Source organism: Branchiostoma floridae, chromosome 2 (assembly GCF_000003815.2).
Source record: "Branchiostoma floridae strain S238N-H82 chromosome 2, Bfl_VNyyK, whole genome shotgun sequence".
Lineage (NCBI taxonomy): Eukaryota > Metazoa > Chordata > Leptocardii > Amphioxiformes > Branchiostomatidae > Branchiostoma > Branchiostoma floridae.
This window is the reverse complement of record NC_049980.1, coordinates 22,646,145-22,666,567: the sequence shown is the minus strand read 5'-3', so window position 1 is coordinate 22,666,567 and position 20,423 is coordinate 22,646,145. Positions and strand designations below refer to the sequence as shown.

The following is a 20,423-nucleotide window of genomic DNA, read 5'->3' as shown; positions in this document are numbered from 1 at the left end:
TTTTTGCTTTATGTTTTATGTTTCTAATAGCTTCAGTGTCCCACAGACCCCTGGTTGACCTCTGATTGAAGGAACAAAAATCAATGAACGCCTTAAACAGTATTACTAAGCCTTTGGTATATACACTGCAAAAGAAAGAAGTAGATGTTACAGTAGGATAACGGAACAACATCAAAAGTCAAATATATAGTATATATATATAGTAAGATAACTGTATGGTTATGGCAGATTAGAAATAAAAACATGGTCACATCTATAACTTTGTTAGGACAGCATAAAAATGATAGCTTTTTGAATAACTTGTGCAAATCATTTGTCAAGTTGAAACTGATCTTTGTCTAGTTTAAGTTGAAACCACAGACTTTCTTGTTCATATCTATCATTGACTATTCTGTGATTATCCCCAGACTGAGACCAAGTCCCACAAGCGTGGTGACTCTGTGCTGCTGGATATCCATTCTCCCAGCAGTGTGGAGGAAGAGACAGGAGCTCAGAAACCAGCCGGACCTGCCGCTATCAAGTTTGGCTGGATCAAGGGGGTTCTGGTGAGATTATTTATACATTATCATGTGAAATGTTGTTTTTTAAGGAATCAAGGAATTTCCTTGAGAATTTCCTTTTTAAGGAATCTCCTTGAGAAAAGATTTGAGTTTTAATCAGTGTTTTTCAAGCTTGTGCCACATCTTTTTGACTTCTCAACTAATTATTTTGTAGCTCTTTATTCTTGTGAACGTTTGTTTGTAGTTGTTGTTTTGATTCTCCTTCCATGTCTCTTCTATGTCTGTTCTTTCTTCTGTCTCTCTCCAAGATGTCTTTTCTATTTGCTCTTCAGAAAGCCATTCCAATCCATTGCATATTATGACATTTGGTTGATTTACTTGTTTGACTTTTCTGTCACAAAGCTGAGGTGAGTTAAATCACAGAATCTTTTTTTTTTCCAAATTTTTCTGTGCCCCTTGCTATATATAGGTTCAGCATAAACCTTCATTTGTGGCTTTTCTTCTACAATTGCAAGAATATTGATGGGTCTTTGTTTTTTGTATGCAAAGATACCTAATGGGAATTTAGTCATTACAGTATACTTAATAAATAAAGTTTTTCTCCTGTGCTGTGCGATGTAGGTGCGATGTCTGCTGAACATCTGGGGAGTGATGCTGTTCATACGACTGTCCTGGGTCGTGGGGCAGGCTGGGATAGGTAGGTATCTATTTTGGATTGAGTGGTGATGAGAAATACAGAATGTTACTACATTTGTATATATAATTTGTTAAATATTTACCAGATCTTTTTTACCAGAGGAAGCAAGGAAATTAAATTAATACTCACAACTGGAAGTTTGCTGTGAGACGCTTTCACCTGGCATCTGCCATGTTTCTTCAGTTCTAAAATGTCAACATTGAACTTTTTGAGATCATTTTATTTTAACTCAGACCTCTGACATGTATTTTTGTAAGCCCAACATGAGATTTAACAAGGAAAATCAACATGCACTCTGGTCCCAACCAATGAGCAGGATGGAAAAATCCAAAGCTGGAGACAGCCATGGTTACGATATATTCGGTTGTTACCTAAAAATGTCCAATCCGCTGATGTATGGACATAAAAGAGGTGACACTGGAATCATGAACATGTTACTAGATGTATTACCTCTTTTACCAGGATACTTGATACTGTGACCCCTACAACTGGCAAATATACAGCCTAAAGCAAAACTGACTTCTGACATTACATAAGAACCCAAGGTTGAACTTTTTGAGGTCATTGTACAATTACCACTGATCCGTCAGTACAGATGATGATGAGGTCACCTGGTGTAATGTAACAAGATTAATGAAAAATTCATAGCTGTGATATTTGGGCTCCTAGATTGCTAATGTATAATGTTCGTAGCATGTGTAACACTTATAGTTTGCTTGTGACCCAGAAATATCCAATTTGCTTATCCTCCAAGCAGATGTTTGGCTCTGGTGTTCTTGCAGGTAAATTTAGCACATTGCAACTAAAAAATTCTTGCAACCCACACCAGCAATTTTGAATGCAGGGCTCGAAATACTGGGTGCATGTGCACCCAGGTGCACCCAAAATTGGAACTGTGCACCCAATTATTTTCTTAGGTTTATGTGTGTAAAGATATCAAAGTACTAGTACACAACATATTCTTGACATCTAAGTTAGAAATATAATAAAAATGTCTGTCATGGTACTTGTTTAAGAATTTGGTAGCTTGTAACTAAGTACTACCGCCAAGTACTCGCTCGCGAACTCAAAGATCTCGCGAAGTTCCGATTTGCCCAAACTCGCGAAATTAAGTGCTCGCGAACATAAATGAACTTACAGTATTATTATTAGGTTATTACTTATATTTAAGTGGTGCATCCAAATTCTTTTTTGGTGCACCCAATTTTTTAAGCTGGGTGCTCCCGTGCACCTAATTCCAAAAATGAATTTCGAGCCCTGGAATGTGTATTTAGTAGAAAAAAACAGTGTTATGCCATTGTTGGTGTATAGCTAGTATTGGTATGAAATAGGTGAGTCACAATGGCTAACTTGTGTAACATTGCTGGGTTTTTTTCCAGGATTTTCTTCAATCATTATCCTTCTGTCAGCTGTTGTGACCACGGTGACCACACTGTCCATGTCTGCTATCTGCACAAACGGAGAGGTCAAAGGAGGTCAGACATGTTTAGCTTTTTCTTACAATGATATTGACCACAGCATGCAAAATCTGTTTGAGAAGATAAAGAAGAAAAGATAGGCCAAGATGGCAGGAAAAATATAAGTACATGTTTATATAGATTAGAGTTGTCAAAGCTTCCATCTGGCTTTGTTTGCCATTGAAATATCACAATACAATGTACATGTACTTGTGTAATGAATAACCACCTCTACATGAAGACCACCTTGCCAATGTGACCACTTTTCTTGGGCATGTATGACTGGAGTAAGAAATTTAACATCATGAAGTTACTTCTTCCAGGGGGTGCGTATTACCTGATATCTCGCAGTTTGGGCCCAGAGTTTGGAGGTGCCATTGGACTCATCTTTTCTTTGGCTAATGCTGTGGCAGTTGCCATGTATGTCGTCGGTTTCGCTGAAACAGTGCGGGATCTACTTAAGGTAAGCAGGGGCCCAACATCAACTCTCTCACGACTTTGCATTCTGTGACAAGTAAGATTCATTTTTGCTCTATGTATTATTATTGATATCTCTTATTTCAATCAGAAAGATAACCATCATGAAATTTTTCTGTATCACAAAGTGTTAAAAGCAAAAATCATAGCATGAATTCCATTGTTCTAATTCTACATGATGTACCTGTATACCTTTTTTTGAAGACTCATAAAGAATGCAGCATTACAAATAATGAGCTGCAGGTGCTAAGATGGACATCGTTAAACTTGTTTTTCTTCATTGGCCCACACTCAAAGCTGTTTTATGAGGATAATGGTGATAAGTTGCATTCTGATGAATGGAATAATTTCTTTGTGGTTGTTGCAAGTGATTGGATGATATGAAATAAGCACCAGTCCCAAAGACCCACATTGACTGGTATTCTGGCCCAGGTATGACATAAGCTGTTAGTAGTATTTATGAATTTGATAACAAAGTTGTGCTCTTCCCGTCCCTAGGACAACAATGCCCTGATGACAGATGAGACAAACGACATCCGTATAGTGGGCTGTATCACCATTGTGCTGCTGCTGGGGATCACCATGCTGGGCATGGAGTGGGAGGCAAAGGTCAGCTGGAGTTATGTGTATTTTTGATATTTTCAACACCAGTTAAGTTGGTTTAATCAGGCAGGACACTCTTCTCGCAACTATGAGCCAGCAGGAAAACTAATAATTCTATGGACTCCTGATAACAATTGACAGATACAATACTGGAGGATGAACTTTTTTTAGCTCTAAGTCTCTAAGAATATCTAAGAACCTGAGGATGTCTTTCTGGGGTTAGAAGTACAAGTACATGTATTGCATGTGTATACATTGTATGTACAATGTAAATGTGCATCTGTATGCCCTTATTCCCAGCTATTCAATGTGTCAACATTTTTACTACCCAGTGTGTTTTCTTTAAGAATGTTTTGACCAGTTATTTTTCCCCAGGCTCAGCTTGGGCTGCTGGTGATCCTGGTCATTGCTATTTTAAATTACTTCATTGGAGCCTTCATCCCTGCCACCAGGGTCAAGATGTCTAAAGGCTTCTTGAACTACCAAGGTATAAATTGAATTTTTCTCATTCTACTAACCAATCTGAACATATACATCAGTACTTATGTTAATCATCACATTGTGTAATGAACATTAGCCTAACTAAAATCACACCCCTATAGCTAACGGCCGGCCCTACAATTGCCGCTGCCCTAGGGAAGGGGGTAATTAAGCCCAGCCAGCGAAAGATTGTGTCAACACAGGCTATAATGAACATCAGGTACACTCACACACACTCACTGTGGGATTTATCATCACTCTGTTGTCCTCTTCTCACCAGTGTTAAACATGCTCACACATGTAAGTGTGATGGCAAACAGCCAGGTGACCCTGTCCTATGGTTAACACTGTGTAACTGTAAGGGAATATCTCTTACATGGTCGGTCCTATGGACTTTGTCCTTCCATTGGATTGTGTATGTCTGTGCAGGAAGAGTGCCAAGTGCATATAGATTGTTCCTACATCAATTTAAGTTAGACATCCAGGTAATAGGATACTCAAAAAGTAGTTACTCAAGCAACTGGATATGGTTTTGGACATACATGTAGATTGTTCCTGTTTCTCTTGATTCTACATGTATTTGAATTGATTGTTGAACACTACCATTCTCTTGTAAGTCAGAAAGATGAGTATTGCAACAAGTAAGGTTTCTTTTGTGATTTCAGGACAAATATTTACAGACAACTGGGTCCCAGATTTCCGAGAAGGGGAGAGCTTCTTCTCTGTGTTTTCTGTCTTCTTCCCAGCTGCAACAGGGATCTTGGCTGGGGCCAACATCTCAGGGGACTTAACTGTATGTATTCAGTCGTGTGTTATAATTCTATTGTGATACATGTATCTGTATGGTATATAGCTTGCTGGTGCTTTTAGTAGTGAGTTAACGGAAGTCAAGAATTTAAGGGTAGAGAACATTTTTTTACCGAGCAATATCACCCTGGAACACCCTCTCCACTGTCAATCACAGTGCCTAGTGCCTATTTTTCAAACCCTACAATGATAATACTAGCCACTTTGTTTTTCAGTGTAATTTTCTGCAGTATTTGGGTATAGTCATGCGTAGAAGATAATGTATTTACAGAGATATCTGACGTTAAGATCCTATATGCCTATTGCCTTCAAAAAAAGTGTTGTCTATTGTATCTACATTTACAACCATGCATGTGTTGCATACTCATATATGTCTCCCTTGGATCCAAGCACATAAACAATTTATTGAGGATTCCACATTTTAAAGTGTCTTGTCTCTTGTGGTGTCCTTCAGGATCCAAGCACTGCAATACCAAAGGGCACCCTGCTTGCCATCCTGATCAGCACCCTGGTGTACCTGGGGGCAGCCTGGTCTGTGGGGGCCTGTGTGATCAGGGACGCTGGGGGAAACAGCACCGTTCTCAGTCTCCTGTACGGGGACGTCATGGGGAACACCACCCTGCCTACCAACTTCACGGGACCCCCCTCCATCAGGGAGCTGATAGACGGCATCTCTGTGTGTCCAGAGGGGGAATGTTACTATGGACTCATCAACAATAAACAGGTATTACTTGTAGTTGTAGGACAGAATATATTTTTTAGATTAGTCCATTAATAGTTTTATCACCTAGATAGAATACTGGATAACAAAATTCTTTGTACAAAACCAAGTGTCTCTGCTGCAATGTGAAGAATACAAATGTACTGTCCTAAACATGACTGAGTTTATTCAATCATATGTGTGAAGTAGGTATTCTTGTGTTTTCTCCTGGACATGATAGCTCCTGTAACCTTTAAAAAAAGATAAGGAAGGAGACATTTGCATTCCTTTGGTAATGTCAGCACCTTGATGCTTACTTTCCGTAGTCTGAAATCCTGCAATGTACATGTGTAATGTAAGTTGTTTTTGAAGTTGACTTTGTTCTGCCTAGGTGATGGAGATGGTGTCAGGATTCGGCCCCATCGTCACAGCAGGTATCTTTGCAGCTACTCTCTCCTCCGCACTTGCCAGCCTGGTCAGTGCTCCAAAAGTCTTCCAGGTCAGTACAATATACAGTGAGATTTGAAAAGTGACTTCTCGACTCCCAAAATGTATCTGTCATGAATGAATGAATATACAATGTATCATCTTTATTGGTGACCAAAGGATCTATAGAGCCAATGCTACAATGAAGAGACAGGAGACATTTATGATTCTGACAGTGTTGGTATCAAGTCAAATGACCCTGTATCCACTTACTGACTTAGTAGATATTAAAGGTAAAGGAGTCATCCTCAACAGAAGTGAAACATGATACTTTTTCACGTAGTCAGTTGTACTGCAATGTGGCTTTGCTATGGCTTGCGTTTTTGGCCAAGTACACTGGGTCACTCCTACTCTTTATAACATGTAGAGGTTTGATACTTGACGCTAACTACTGAAGCATGTAAAGACGTCATAACTTTGTTATGTTTTAAACTAGAGCTCAATCTTGCTTATTAGATTTGTTGTAATCTCTACTGACATGAGTTTTGTCCCACAGGCTGTCTGTAAGGACAAACTGTTTCCTGGGATCCACATCTTTGCCAAGGGAGTTGGACAGAGCGATGAGCCCAGACGGGGGTATCTACTGGCCTTCGTCATCGCTGTGGGGTTCATCCTCATTGGTAGGGTAGAAGTCAGAGCAATCTTTTAACACAACATGTTAAGCCCTTCTGTGTCATCTGTGCTGTATACCAGTGTCCTTTGGGAACAGCAGCAGAGCTGAGTAGCGCAGTAAGAGGACAAACCATGTCATCACAGCACCAAGTCCAGATATGTCATTAACCTGTAGCCGCTGTAGCCTAGCATTCCCAACTATCGGCCTTGTCAGCTGCACGTGAACTTGCACCAGACATGGGCAATGCCATTAAATCTTTTTTTAACAAAGCCAAGACATGATATAAAGCATACTGTACATAATGTAGATTCATCATGCCAGTTCATGGCACTTAAAAATTCTGGTTTGTGGTATGCAGCCTTTCTGTATCATTGATCTGTGGTTTCTGGTATTGACCCATTCTTTGTTATTGACCCAAGGTTCACGATGGTAGACCACTGTACCTCATGCTTTCTCTACCTGTCTCGCTGAATTAGTAGAGACATTCATTATCCTTCAAGTTCAACATACAATGTACTTCATTGGTAATCAAAGCAGAATGATACAGTAATATGGTTATTATAATTTACAAATTATCTGCAGATGTCTATGGCAACATAATTCTCTACAGAATGGAACTTCTACCGTGTTGAAAAATCTGTGCCTGAAAGAATTTATGGTAGACTCTACATATATACGTGCATTTGCACACGATGAGATGATAACAGCCTCTTTTCCCCACCTCACAGCTGAGCTGAACGCCATCGCTCCCCTCATCTCCAACTTCTTCCTGATGGCGTACGCTCTCATCAATTACGCCTGCTTTGCTTCTTCACTGGCCAGATCACCAGGTAGGTCACTTCTCATGCTGTGTCATGATGGATGTAAGTTTGAGTAGCGACTCAAGCTTGTTCAGTTATGCAATTCAAACATGTTTTAAGACACTACACAGGCTATTTGTTCAGAAATTCAAGTAAAGTAACAAACATGGTCAAGTCGTAATATCATACAGAGGAAAGATATCCATGATTGTGTATGTAGTTGGGAAAATTAGAATTGCCTCAATGGCCTTCATGTAGAAGCTATTACAGCTTAAACTGTTATCATGCTTTACTTTGTAAAAACTTTCCGAAGTTAAGTCCATTTCCAGTAACCTAAAGACTTTCATGTGTCTTTACTCCAGGCTGGAGGCCATCCTTCAAGTACTACAACATGTGGGTGGCCCTGGTGGGATCCCTGGTCTGTCTGGCCATCATGTTTGTCATCAACTGGTACATGGCTCTCATCACCCTGGGTGTCATCTGTGCCATCTACGTATATCTCAACTACCAGAAACCAGGTCAGAGCAGTTTTGTTCGTTTTTCATACTCTATGAGATGAGGAGAGCCCTGAAGTTATTGAGGTTTTAATTGTCTTTTAGTCTATTATACTAAAGAGAACTAGGAGATGGCAAGAAGGCACATTTAGTCCTGGATGAACATTGGCTAATTCATGATTACATATCCATGGATACATATCCTTATCATATAATATAACAGCAAAAATTCAAGTATAGCATGTCAACCCAAGATAAACAGTCTGACATTCGATTGGGAATTAGTCTTTACACAGGGAACTTGCCATTGTTTTGCTTCACCATGCATGTGAAAAGTGTTGATACCCCTATAACTTGTGTCCACTGTAAGGTAACAACAAGACAGGTGGAAAATAGTTATGATCGTCAGTCACACATTATCACACCTGTATGTACGCTGTGTTTCCCCTCTAGATGTGAACTGGGGCTCGTCTGCTCAGGCCCAGATGTACACTGATGCCCTGAAGGCCACGCTGAAGCTGGGTTCTGTGGGAGATCACATCAAGACTTACCGCCCACAGCTCCTGGTCTTGACAGGGGCACCCCACCACAGGTACTAAGGCTTACACATTCACTAAGGACCTGGTCATATAAACACATTCGTCGTAGGTTTTTGTTTGATTTAAATGGTAGTAGGGTTTCCAAGGAGGCTGTGGTAAAAACATCTGCTGGCAAGGATGTAAGGCAGGCTTTTTGATAACAAGAAATGTGAATTTTGAATGACACATGCACGACTGACCCAAGAATTCCCTAAGTTCCCAAGTTGCATGATGATCATACGTAATGAATGTAGTCAGGCCTTAAGGGACCATCACACAGCAGGAATCTGCCAGCTCTCATAGGACAGTTTGCTGGCAGTGATATGGCCTGTGTCCTCTTGGCCACTGCACAAGTTGTAGGGATAGGCCAATGTTCACGCATCACTGAATGTGATGGAAGATTTTCAGGCATAAGGTTTGATTGACTCTCTGGGAATTTTGGATATCAGTGACCTTCTGATGATCAACAAAGGTCGTTGACAGTCTGATGGCCCCTTAAAAGATAAATAATTATGTTCTTATTGGAGCCATTGGAGAGAAGGGTTCATCCTTCAAGACTGAACTTACAACCTGAGATGATTATAATGACCATAGTTTTGTTAGAGCTGTTGATTTCTGCTAAGGATTTGTACTTTTTCAAGTCAATTTGACTCTGCAGTCCATTTGACTCACAATATTGTCCCTATGTTTTTCCAGACCCCCCTTAGTAGATCTTGGGTCCCACATAACCAAGGACGTTGGGCTGATGATCTGTGGACAGGTGATCCAAGGCGAGCTGACACAGGCCAACATCAGGAAGTGTACCTCTCAGAAGGAGAACAAGTGGATGCAGAAGAGGAAGGTGTGAAACTGTTATGACCAGGGTTGTAGCCAGCATGAAATCATTTTCAGTCCCCTAGATTTTGAATTCTATCAAGCACCCAAGGCACAAGAGGTTGCGCGACGTTCCTAGGGGGGGGGGTCTAGACATGTGCCCCGGAAAATTTTGAAATCTAAACCCTCCGAAACCGTACTTCCTACATTTTGAGGTATAGATTTTGCTGGTAGACTAAGCTTTTCAATGGCATCTGTTTTGGGGAAAAATTACACAAGAGAGACAGTTTTATTATATTTTTACATATCAATTTTTGCCTGTCACCAAGGACGGAATGGGAAAATTTTTTTCCGTCCCCAGCTGCAAAATTCCGTCAAAGGACAAAAGGACGGGTGCTGGCTACAGCCCTGGTTGTGACCACAGTTATGATGATTTGTTCCTTCCCATTTTCTCATTGCCCTCTTCAAAACCTCTTTTACTTTATGCATTGGTTTTGAGTTATCAAGTACATTCTATGACAAACAAACAGGAAGAAAGTTTTTGAATTTCTAATTTCAGGTAAAGGGCTTTACATCAGTGGTGTGTTCTCCCAACCTGAGGACAGGAGTACAGAGCATGTTACAGGTTTGAGCTTTCATGTCATGTCTTTCATTCCCACACTTAAGCTATATGTAAATATCCAATAGATACGCATGTTACAGTAGTCACACTATCAGTTGTTTATGCATGGCAGCTGTAGACATCTATCCAGAATGTTCTATCTTTGGCATAGGACCTCTTGTGATTCCAGCTTTTCTAAGTGTGTGTCTCTCCTGAATCCTGACACATATGACATGACTGTATGAAAAATGATTTCTGATTCTCTTGACTTTCCCTCCTGTACAGCTGACAGGGATGGGTAAGATGAGGCCCAACTCTATCCTGATGGGGTACAAGCACAACTGGAGGAGCTGCACCTATGAGGAGATAGACGACTATGTTGGTGTCATACAGTACGTCACAGCCCTTCCTTTATTGTTGTATGCTGTAAAAAGAATGATATCTGGATCTAATTTGAAAGGTGTTTATTCCTTTCCGACTCCAATTCCAAAGCTGTTTTTTTCATTTCTATAATATAACATTTCACCATTGTTTTTCATGCTATATTTTATGGAAATAACATATTATGTTTGGCTGTATCTGTGAACAAAGATTACACATATATGATGGACTGCTGTTTTGTTTTGTTTACAGCGATGCCTTTGACATGAACTACGGTGTGTGTGTGCTGAGGATGAAGGGTGGTCTGGACATCTCAACCATTGAGACCAAGAAAGGTAAGGCAGTGTTGTGTTAGCTCATGTGTAATCAAGAAGAGTAGCTATAAGGATCACCTGGTGTGCTAGGCTATAATATCAAACCTGTGCAAAGCCATGTTGGCTGCCAACTGTTGAAACAGTATTACGCTTCATCTCAAGCATTATGCTGCAAGTTTGACCAGGCAAAGAGGAAGAAAAAAAGATTCTGTGATGCAGTCTACTTTTATTGAAGAGATGTCTTAAAATAATACTTTTGATTTATTATCATTACATTCATTAATTGTTTTGTACCACTGAAAGCTTAAACCCAGGATGTTAAGTTGAGTCAACTTTTGGACATTTCTATTATTGAACTACAATGTGGATAACATAACATCTATCTCTTGCAAGACTGGTAATAACAGATAATACTAATAAGCCTGGCTTTGAGTGAGTGGATATTGCAGGGCCACGGCTAAGATTGGTACCCTCAAGAAGATGCCTTTTACTGGCTATTTGGCTATTTCAAAAATTCTGGCTATGATAATCATTCTATCGGATGCAGTCTATTGTCATGTACAATTAACTCCATATTTCTACAGAACAGCATCCTGTGGGAAGTTTATTTAGTCATGACATTGTGTACTTGATGTATTTTTGCCTGTTGTGTACAATGTACGTGTGTGTTGTTGCATGTCCCTTTATCAAGAACTGTCCTTACAGACAGAATGACCGTCACCCCAGACAGTGGACTAGGGAGAACCTACGTCTATAGTGTAAACAGTAAGGACCCTTTCCGTGGATCTCACCCACATTTAGCACCTGATTTGCCCATCTTTCTCATTGTTATGAAAATAATGGACAAATTCATGCTTCTTTGAAAGGTGCTTTGCAAAAATCATTGTTATGGTGGTTGCAGTTTTAATTGAAAAAAAAATAATGTTGATCTGATTCTGCTTTATATAAGATCTATTGTTACTTCTTCTGAATACTCTACATTTGATCATTGCTTTTGGTGATTTATTCTAATTTGGAATCATTGTTGTTGTAGATGTTCAAAACATATCTATTTTTGAATCAAAGGATGTGGTTGATTTCAAACTAAAGATTAAACCAAGAGATTACACTCTATCTATGCAAGAAAATGAGAAATTTATAAGAAAATGGTATGGTAACCATAGATGTTATTATCATTGGTCACATTATGATAATGTTGATTGTTTTTATGATTTGAGTAATGGTGGCTTTGCAAAATTGGTGAGCCACCCACTTGTTACCTTTTCTGTTTGCTTGCTGTGTAGCCATCCAAGTAAAGAAGGGCAGGTAGAAGCAAATAGTGATTGTAAAACATTACAAAAACTTTAGGATCTGTTCTTACACAGAAACTGCTGCAACACAGAATTTTACATTTCCCTGCAAGGCAAAACATCTTTAGCATTTTCCCTTCCACTGCCCTAAAAACAAAGTTGGAAATTAGCAGACATCTGCTGCACTTAGTCCCCTGATTGGTCCCCTGATTTTTTAAGGACGGTACCTTTGCTGACATTCATCCTGGTAGACCACCAGACCATGTTATTTCAGACTTCTGCTTTGATCTCCTCATCGGTAGAGATCTCCTCATAGCTACATACTTTCCTGGGTCCTCCCTGTTTCATTTGCAGTTTTCATGGCCAGGTGTCTGAAGGGAGAACATGTAGAATGCACCATATAGCGGCCTGCTTCATCTGACAGCAGCACAGCAATTTTTTCTGCCTCAACTAAACTGTCTGGAAAACAGATTTGACTGGTGTTTTCTCTTACCCTCAGCTGAAAAGAAGCCGACCACACTAGAGCTTCCCAACACCAACGGGCCAACAGAAGGCAACACTGTGTCTTCCACGCCAGACTCTGTCCAGCTGACAATAGCAAGTGGTAAGTCCTAGGGATCCCAAACCAAAACATTCTTGCAGGCTTTGCGAGCTAAGAACTGCTAAGTAGGACCCAAAGCCAATAGATGAGGATGACTAATTGTTTATTGTATCCAGGGACCCCAGAAACCCAGTCACTGACCTGAGGGTGATCTACTGGGAAAGACAATTAAATGACTTGTGAAATGAAATGAAAAAAAGCTAACCCATCTGAGGTCTTTTATCTACTGTCTTTTCTGTGTTGTAAGATTTATCGTGGGTCATTAAGTACTTGTGTTTTTACTTTGTTTCTAACAGTACATATACTTTGTTTCTCCTCTTCTTGTCTTGTGTACTGTCTCCTGTCTTTCAGAAGCTTTCTTTCCTCCTCCAAGGCATGGTACAGGTGCTATCATCCCACCCACCTTTCTCATCACCTCCTCATCTCACACTAACTTAACAGGACCAGGTACAGAAAGGAGTCAAACTCATGAATATCTGCAAATTGACAAGTGACACTCCCTGCATTGTAAAGAAAGTCTGCAATTGAAACTCGAAGCACCTAGACATAAGAAATTCTGCCAATGACTACACTCAGCACAAAAAGTTTGGAATATCAACTTCGGTTGATCATATTTATGTTGTTTCTGCATCAATTTCAATATATTATATATCTATAGAAAGCTTGCATGATTTTCTTTCCAATGGTATCAAACTCATTATCATTGTTAAGTCATGGAACATACACTAGGCCTGCTAACGTGAGTGGGTCACGAAAAAAAAGTGCCCAAATTCCCCTGTTTCTGTTCAAAACTGTATCGTCCGGTTCAACCGTTGTTATGGCCGCGGGTGACAATGATTCAATCAATCCTTTTATCACCTAACGTTTGGTATACAGAACATCCAAGTTTCTATTTAGCATATCTGAGTAGAGTATTTTATGAGTGTAAATTCATGGAACGAGGACTAAGCCCGCTTACGTACATGGGGTCCTAAAGATAAAGTGCCAAAATTACCCTACTGAAGTCAAACACTCCATGCTGCTCATTTTCTTCCGTCAGTACTGACTTGTGAATGAAGGCAAGTTGAATAAACATGACATGTCAATCAAAGCTACTATTAATCTTTATTCAAGCAAAAAATCTGAACCATGGCAAGAGGTGATCAATCGAGTGCTAGCCATAAGCCGTAGGAAGGCTATTGCACCCTAAGACTGTGCTCCAGCATCCAATGGTCCTTGCTCTGTGTGGACTGGTGTTGTAATCTTGCAGAATGGCATTTGGTCCAATATTGAAGAGGAAGAATGTTGCTACTGGATGGAGGATGGTGTCCCTATATGTCACCACATTAATTTGCCCCCCCTGCAGAGGTACTGACCCTACCAGACACCCCAGACACCCACACAATCTGAAGAAATTCTATGACGGCCTGAAAGAGATTTTTGGACCATCATCAACAGGTCTATCTCCTCTGCTCAGTGCTGATGGTAACACGTTAATCACTGACAAAGATGATATTCTGAAGCGATGGGCAGAACACTTTGACAGTGTACTAAATCGACCATCATCAATAAATGAAGAAGCAATAAGTCGTCTTCCACAAGTACCCATAAATGAGGCACTTGCAGAACCCCCAAGCCCGGCTGAAACACATAAGGCTGTAGGCCAACTCTCAAGTGGGAAGGCTCCAGGTCAGGACTCTATCCCTGCTGAAATCTACAAAGAAGGCGGCACAGCTGTGATTGATAAGCTTCATCAACTGTTCACCATCATCTGGGAACGAGAGTCAATTCCTCAGGACTTTAAAGATGCAACAATCATACACCTGTACAAACGCAAAGGCAACCGACAGGTCTGCGACAACCACAGAGGTATATCCCTACTCTCTGTCGCAGGGAAGACACTTACTAGGATCCTCCTCAATCGCCTTATAACACATCTTGATCAAGGACTACTTCCAGAGAGTCAATGTGGATTTCGGAAAGACAGAGGAACCACTGACATGATCTTCGCTGCAAGACAGCTGCAAGAAAAATGCCAGGAGCAGAACTCTGACTTGTTCTCCACATATGTAGACCTGACGAAAGCGTTCGATTCAGTCTGCAGGGAAGGTCTCTGGAAGATACTGGCCAAGTACGGATGCCCCATGAAGTTCATAAATCTTGTGCGACAGTTCCATGACGGCATGCAGGCCCATGTGCGGGACAGTGACGCACTGTCTGATCCATTCCCGGTTACAAACGGTGTAAAGCAGGGTTGTGTACTAGCACCCACTTTGTTCAGTATCATGTTTACTGCGATGTTAACAGATGCATTCAGTGGAGGAGATGTGGGAATTGGCATCAGATACAGAACAGACGGTAAAGTGTTCAACCTTAGAAGATTACAAGCCAAAACCAAAGTGAAAACAGATATTGTCAGGGACCTTCTGTTTGCCGACGATTGTGCACTAAACGCCAGCTCAGAACCCAGCATGCAGCACAGTGTTGACAACTTCTCAAACGGATGTAACAACTTTGGCTTGACAATTAGCACAAAGAAAACAGAAGTGCTCCATCTACCAGCTCCAGGAAAACCCTATGTGGAGCCAACCATCACAGTAAACAACAAAAAACTCAATGTGGTTAGTAGATTCACTTACCTTGGCAGCACCCTCAACCAGAATGCTAACATTGATGATGAAGTGGATTCCAGGATTGCAAAAGCGAGTGCTACCTTTGGCAGACTTCATGATAATGTCTGGAACAGGCGAGGAATTCGACTGGAGACAAAACTGCAGGTGTACAAAGCAATTGTTCTTCCGACACTTTTGTATGCATGTGAAACATGGACAGTCTACCGACGCCATGCCAAAAGACTCAATCACTTCCACACCACCCGTCTTAGGAAGATTCTCAACATCAAATGGCAAGACAGAATTCCAGACACAGAGGTACTGACCAGCGCAGGTATGCCGAGTATCTACACCATGTTGATGCAGTCCCAGCTCAGATGGTCAGGACATTTAGTCCGTATGCCAGACCACCGACTGCCCAAAAAACTGTTCTATGGTGAACTTGAAGAAGGTGCACGGCTACGCGGTGGCCAGAAGAAACGCTACAAGGACTCTCTTAAAGCATCCCTGAAAGCCTTTGATTTAAAAACTGATTCCTGGGAGCATCTTGCCAGTGACCGGCCACAGTGGCGGCGTGCAGTTCAGAAGGGTGCCGTTACCTACGAGGGAACACGCAGAGCTACTGCCCAGCAGAAGAGGCAGGCCAGGAAGGAACGAGCAGCCAACCCCCCCTCGAGCATCACTTTACTTCCCTGCCCGCACTGCAACAGACACTTCAGAGCGAAGATAGGGCTGTACAGCCACCTGCGAACTCATTTGACTACATGAATGGACAAGATGATGACAAAAGCGGTCCTCGTCGACTCGACGGACGAACAACAATTTGCCTGGAATGATGACGAGTCTTGTTTACCCTATGGTGGTTATACCACCCACACCATGACGCTGCCTCCACCACCAAATACCGAAAGTTACTCTTGCCTTGTCAGCGTGCGGTTCTCCTTGCCGCATCCACGCTTTGATTCTGCCATCCAACTATTGAAAGGGCAGATGAACTCTACTCAAGTGTGCTAAAACCTTGTATGTTCCGTATACAAAATGTGAGGTGAAAAGAGGACTGATTGAACCAGTGACACACGCGCCAATATCAACATGACGATGCAGTGTTGAACAGAAGTAGGGGAATTTGGGCACTTTTTTTTCGTGACCCACTCACGTAAGCAGGCCTTGTGCTCGTTTCATGTGTTAACAATCATGATAAGTTTGATACCATGGGAAAGAAAATCACACAAGCTTTCTATTGATATATAATACATTGAAATTGATGCATAAATAACAAAAATATGATATACCAAAGTTGATATTCCAAACTTTTTGTGCCGAGTGTAGATAAGTAGGCTAGACTTCTAGTAGATGAAGGGTCCAGAATTTTGTAGATTTTGCAATATGTTGCATGGCATTCAATCCTTAAGCAAAAAAATTATAACTATATCAAATAGATTCTAATCATACATATATTATGGTTACCATCTGCCGGTAAATTTCCTTTGGCCTAAGCTTTCAAAGAAAGATAAATGTTAAATCTTCTTCTTTTTCATTGAAATTACATCTTTGTGAAAGTTTGTTGGTTGAACCGTTGAAGAAACTTATTGACAAGTGCATACAAAATTTAAGAGGAAACGTGAAATGGGCATAAGTCATAGTCATTTTCTACATGAATGTTTTTTCATCTGTCTACTTAACACTTTTCCTCCTTGAGTGACAGCACTGAATCTCCTGTTATATGTGTATATATACAATCATGTGTATGAACAAATATGATGTGGATTAACAGCTATAAAGCATCTAACAGTCAAATTGTCTCTCCTTCCATCTCATGCTGCTCTGGCTCTAACAGCCACCTCCAGGACCTCATTTTGGTCGAGTGGTGCCGCTGCTTTTGTTGGGAGCTCGCCTATGTTTCTGCCACAAGGTGACTCCTGTACAGTTGGAATTGTTATTATGATTGTTTCTCTTATGTCGTACCCTGCACCACAGGCCTCAACATCATGAGGATTTATGGTGTATGATTCCTTTTTACTCAGGAATTGGAGAAATTCAAGAAGCATTGTCTGTTCACAGGAACATCATTAGTGTTACAATTATGATAGTAATTGTTCTATTGATTGCACACATTGTTTTCCTGTTTTAGTACAATAATCTATGACATTGACTAAGCTCTTCTTTCCAGTGCACATCGCTTGGCCACCTACTGTTTTTGTGTGGTTTGGAAGTGTTGAAAAGAGTTTTTCACTTGTACATAGTACTCAGTGTATGCAGTATGAAAGAAGTCTTGTTGATGTTAATAATGGTTTGTCTGATGCTGTTTTATGTGATTGTATGTGCACTGTCCTACGTGTACAAGTTTTCTTGTGAACTTTCTACACTCATTTAATATTAGTGGCCTCTGCCAATTTCTGGTGTGTGTGTGTGGGGGGGGGGCTTAATCAACCTACTGGGACACAACAGGTAATTGGTAGGAAGGGTGAGAGACACTTGTGCATCTATATGTAGTGTTGTCATGCCTGTTCCAAATGAATTTCATTCTGGTCTGTCTTCGCTTACGTAATCATATGTTGCACATATTATAGAAGGATGTTAATATCTGCCTGTGTCTATGTCAGAGCTTATTGTGCATGTTCTAACTTCATTATGCACATGTGTTAAAGCTTTGCACTACTCTGCCCCATGCCATTTTCCCAACAGACTTCTACAAGGCCTCCCCCATGTCTGTAGGCTCTGCCGCCTTTAGCTGCTCTCCTTCGCCTAGCATCCTGCTTACAGGTGATAGCAGGATACAATGTCATGTTACATGTGCCTGTAATAGCCTACAGAGCTGTAAAGTTGTTGTTCATCATGTGATATAATTGCAGTTTTCATTTTTGTCCCTATTTGCCATTCAGTGAATCATAGCTCAAGTGTTTAACAACATTCTAAGATCTTCTGACCCTCTCCAGTAACTGCCTTAATGATTGGATGTCTTCTGCTCAAAAAATGAAAATATCCCCAACACAGAAAGCCAGTGTATGCTTGAGTTACATTGTATAATCCAATGAAAGTCCAAATCAAGTGAAGCAAATCAAAGAAATCGAACAAAAAGCTCCTTGCTGTAAATTACTGTAACACTTACAGCTGGGAGGCTGAATGTTTCACTCTGCAGTCTCGTATTTTTGAGCAAGATGATATAGAGCTTACTGTCTTCCAATTATTTCCTTCCACTGACCCTATTAGCACTTACAAGTTTACTTTGATTTCTTATATAGCTTATCTCTGTCTTTCCACAGTCTTTGCAAACTTTTCTACCGTTCACATTTCTTTGTTGTTTGAATCATGCCAGTCTGTTGCATTCTCCTACGCAGAAGGTCCAACGACAACAGGCATTTTGTGACGACGTTGGACCCCCTGCGTTGGAAAATAGTCTGTTGAAGCATGTTTAGTATTTTAATCTTTCCTAGCCACATGATATATATTAACCTGTGAACCTGATTTCAGTGTTTCTTTGCAATGTTACCACTGTTTGGTTGTTTCTTAGGTAATTTCTCCCATTGACACAAACACTAAGAATCCTGTCTATCGTGACCACCTGTCCACATACATGTATGTTTGCACCAGATGTTATCGGTCTCCAAATTTGTTATGCTGGACATGTTTAACTCTAGTCTTCAGATTTATGTCAGAAAAAGTCCATCCAATCAGATGCTGCTACATGTACATGAGTTACCCAGTGTGTGTTTGTTGTGCTGCCTTCTCCCTCACACTCTGCTCTTGTGTACGTGTCAGAACCTCCACTGCCCTTCCCTGTCTGCAATGGCTCTGCTGTGGTTATCATTGACACTAGCTCCAGCCCCGATAACTCTGCACAAGGTGACACACTCTGTTGTTGTGTAGTTGGATGTTGCGTTGTGTTATGTTGTCCAAATGTTGTGTGTTTTAGTGCCTTGTCTTATTGTGTTACTTGTGTGAGAGACCATCCTCTTTTGACCAGAATGTTTCCAGGCCCTACACAGGCCAGCTCCTCCATGCCCCTTGAGTTAGACAGATATATATATGTGTGTCATACATGTACATATATATCTGTCTAACTCATGGGGCCTACATGTAGCGCTAGCACAAATAGTTAAAAGTGGGAGGGGCTGAATTGTTAGTACAATGCATTCAGTTTCTGTTGCATCACATTGTGAACACCTTAATTAAGGAGGATTGAGACAGGTGTGAAAATGTTGATACATTTTTTTTCAGTGTAACAATTTCTTAAAACTGTTTTCTTTCATCCATCTTTATATCTTTTTTGCACAAGCATTGCTTCATACAATGCTGCATATATTTGCCCCCCTTACTTCATTACCCTACTATGTTGTTTTCCATAGAGGGACCATAACATACTGAAAGTTTTGCAAGGTCGCTCAGTTATTCTGTTCCACCCCTTATTGTAGACATGCCGAGGGAGGACAGCAAGGCAGGCTCCGCTGAGTCGTCGCCAAACTACTCTCCACAAGACTCGCCCACCCTGCCCCACCGGACCCCCGCGGAGATCCCGGAGAACGAGATCGAGACGACCCCGCTGGCCGCCAGCTCGGAGAACATCGCGCAGGACAGCGGGGACGAGGGGGGAGAGGAGGACAACCACCACCGCTGTATCCACAAGGGGGACGAGGGCAACATCCTGAAGGACGTGGACATGAGCAAGTTCAAGACCGCAAACACCTTCCAGAACAAGCAGAAGAAAGGAACCATCGATGTGTGGTGGTTGTTTGATGATGGAGGTGAATACTAGTAATACTTTTATGGGATTTAATTTTATGGTATGGAGAAAATGGTCCAGCAGTTGAAGCAATGGGTAGATGGGCATAAGCATTTTCGCGGTGGTAAGAGCACTAAATCCTTACAAAAATTTCAACATTTACATTACTTGCTAAATGTATATTCAAATAAGTTAACATTGTGATCTTTCCTGTCAGGTCTGACACTGCTGGTGCCCCACCTCCTCTCCCTGAAGTCCCAGTGGAAACACTGCAAGCTGCGCGTCTTCACTGGCGGCAAGAAGTCTCGAATTGACCACGACAGAAGAATGTAAGTTGGTCTTGAAGAAGTTGGAGAGTGCTGTTTACCTCTTCAGGATTTTGTTCAGTTAAGTGCATAGAATGTGTTTTCAAAACATGTTT

The 20,423-nt window shown here is 41.0% G+C and overlaps 1 protein-coding gene across 11 annotated transcripts in view; it reads left to right on the top strand.

Annotated features, from left to right (window-relative positions):
* The window catches only part of LOC118409368 (solute carrier family 12 member 1-like), a 28,629-nt gene that overhangs the window by 4,065 nt on the left and 4,141 nt on the right, over positions 1-20,423 (top strand). Inside the window, exons 2-25 of one of the 11 annotated variants that reach the window (XM_035810340.1) lie at positions 408-545; positions 1,122-1,197; positions 2,577-2,672; positions 2,978-3,117; positions 3,630-3,740; positions 4,110-4,221; positions 4,880-5,007; positions 5,476-5,745; positions 6,113-6,220; positions 6,704-6,827; positions 7,549-7,650; positions 7,983-8,138; positions 8,568-8,706; positions 9,389-9,533; positions 10,065-10,130; positions 10,392-10,498; positions 10,740-10,822; positions 11,507-11,566; positions 12,590-12,694; positions 17,120-17,194; positions 17,968-18,045; positions 19,042-19,125; positions 19,695-20,024; positions 20,220-20,331. In XM_035810340.1, the coding sequence (XP_035666233.1) occupies positions 408-545; positions 1,122-1,197; positions 2,577-2,672; positions 2,978-3,117; positions 3,630-3,740; positions 4,110-4,221; positions 4,880-5,007; positions 5,476-5,745; positions 6,113-6,220; positions 6,704-6,827; positions 7,549-7,650; positions 7,983-8,138; positions 8,568-8,706; positions 9,389-9,533; positions 10,065-10,130; positions 10,392-10,498; positions 10,740-10,822; positions 11,507-11,566; positions 12,590-12,694; positions 17,120-17,194; positions 17,968-18,045; positions 19,042-19,125; positions 19,695-20,024; positions 20,220-20,331 (2,945 nt within the window). The remainder of the gene's footprint in view (positions 1-407; positions 546-1,121; positions 1,198-2,576; positions 2,673-2,977; positions 3,118-3,629; positions 3,741-4,109; positions 4,222-4,879; positions 5,008-5,475; positions 5,746-6,112; positions 6,221-6,703; positions 6,828-7,548; positions 7,651-7,982; positions 8,139-8,567; positions 8,707-9,388; positions 9,534-10,064; positions 10,131-10,391; positions 10,499-10,739; positions 10,823-11,506; positions 11,567-12,589; positions 12,695-17,119; positions 17,195-17,967; positions 18,046-19,041; positions 19,126-19,694; positions 20,025-20,219; positions 20,332-20,423) is intronic. The other 10 variants (XM_035810341.1, XM_035810342.1, XM_035810343.1 and 7 more) reach the window with 10 other exon arrangements.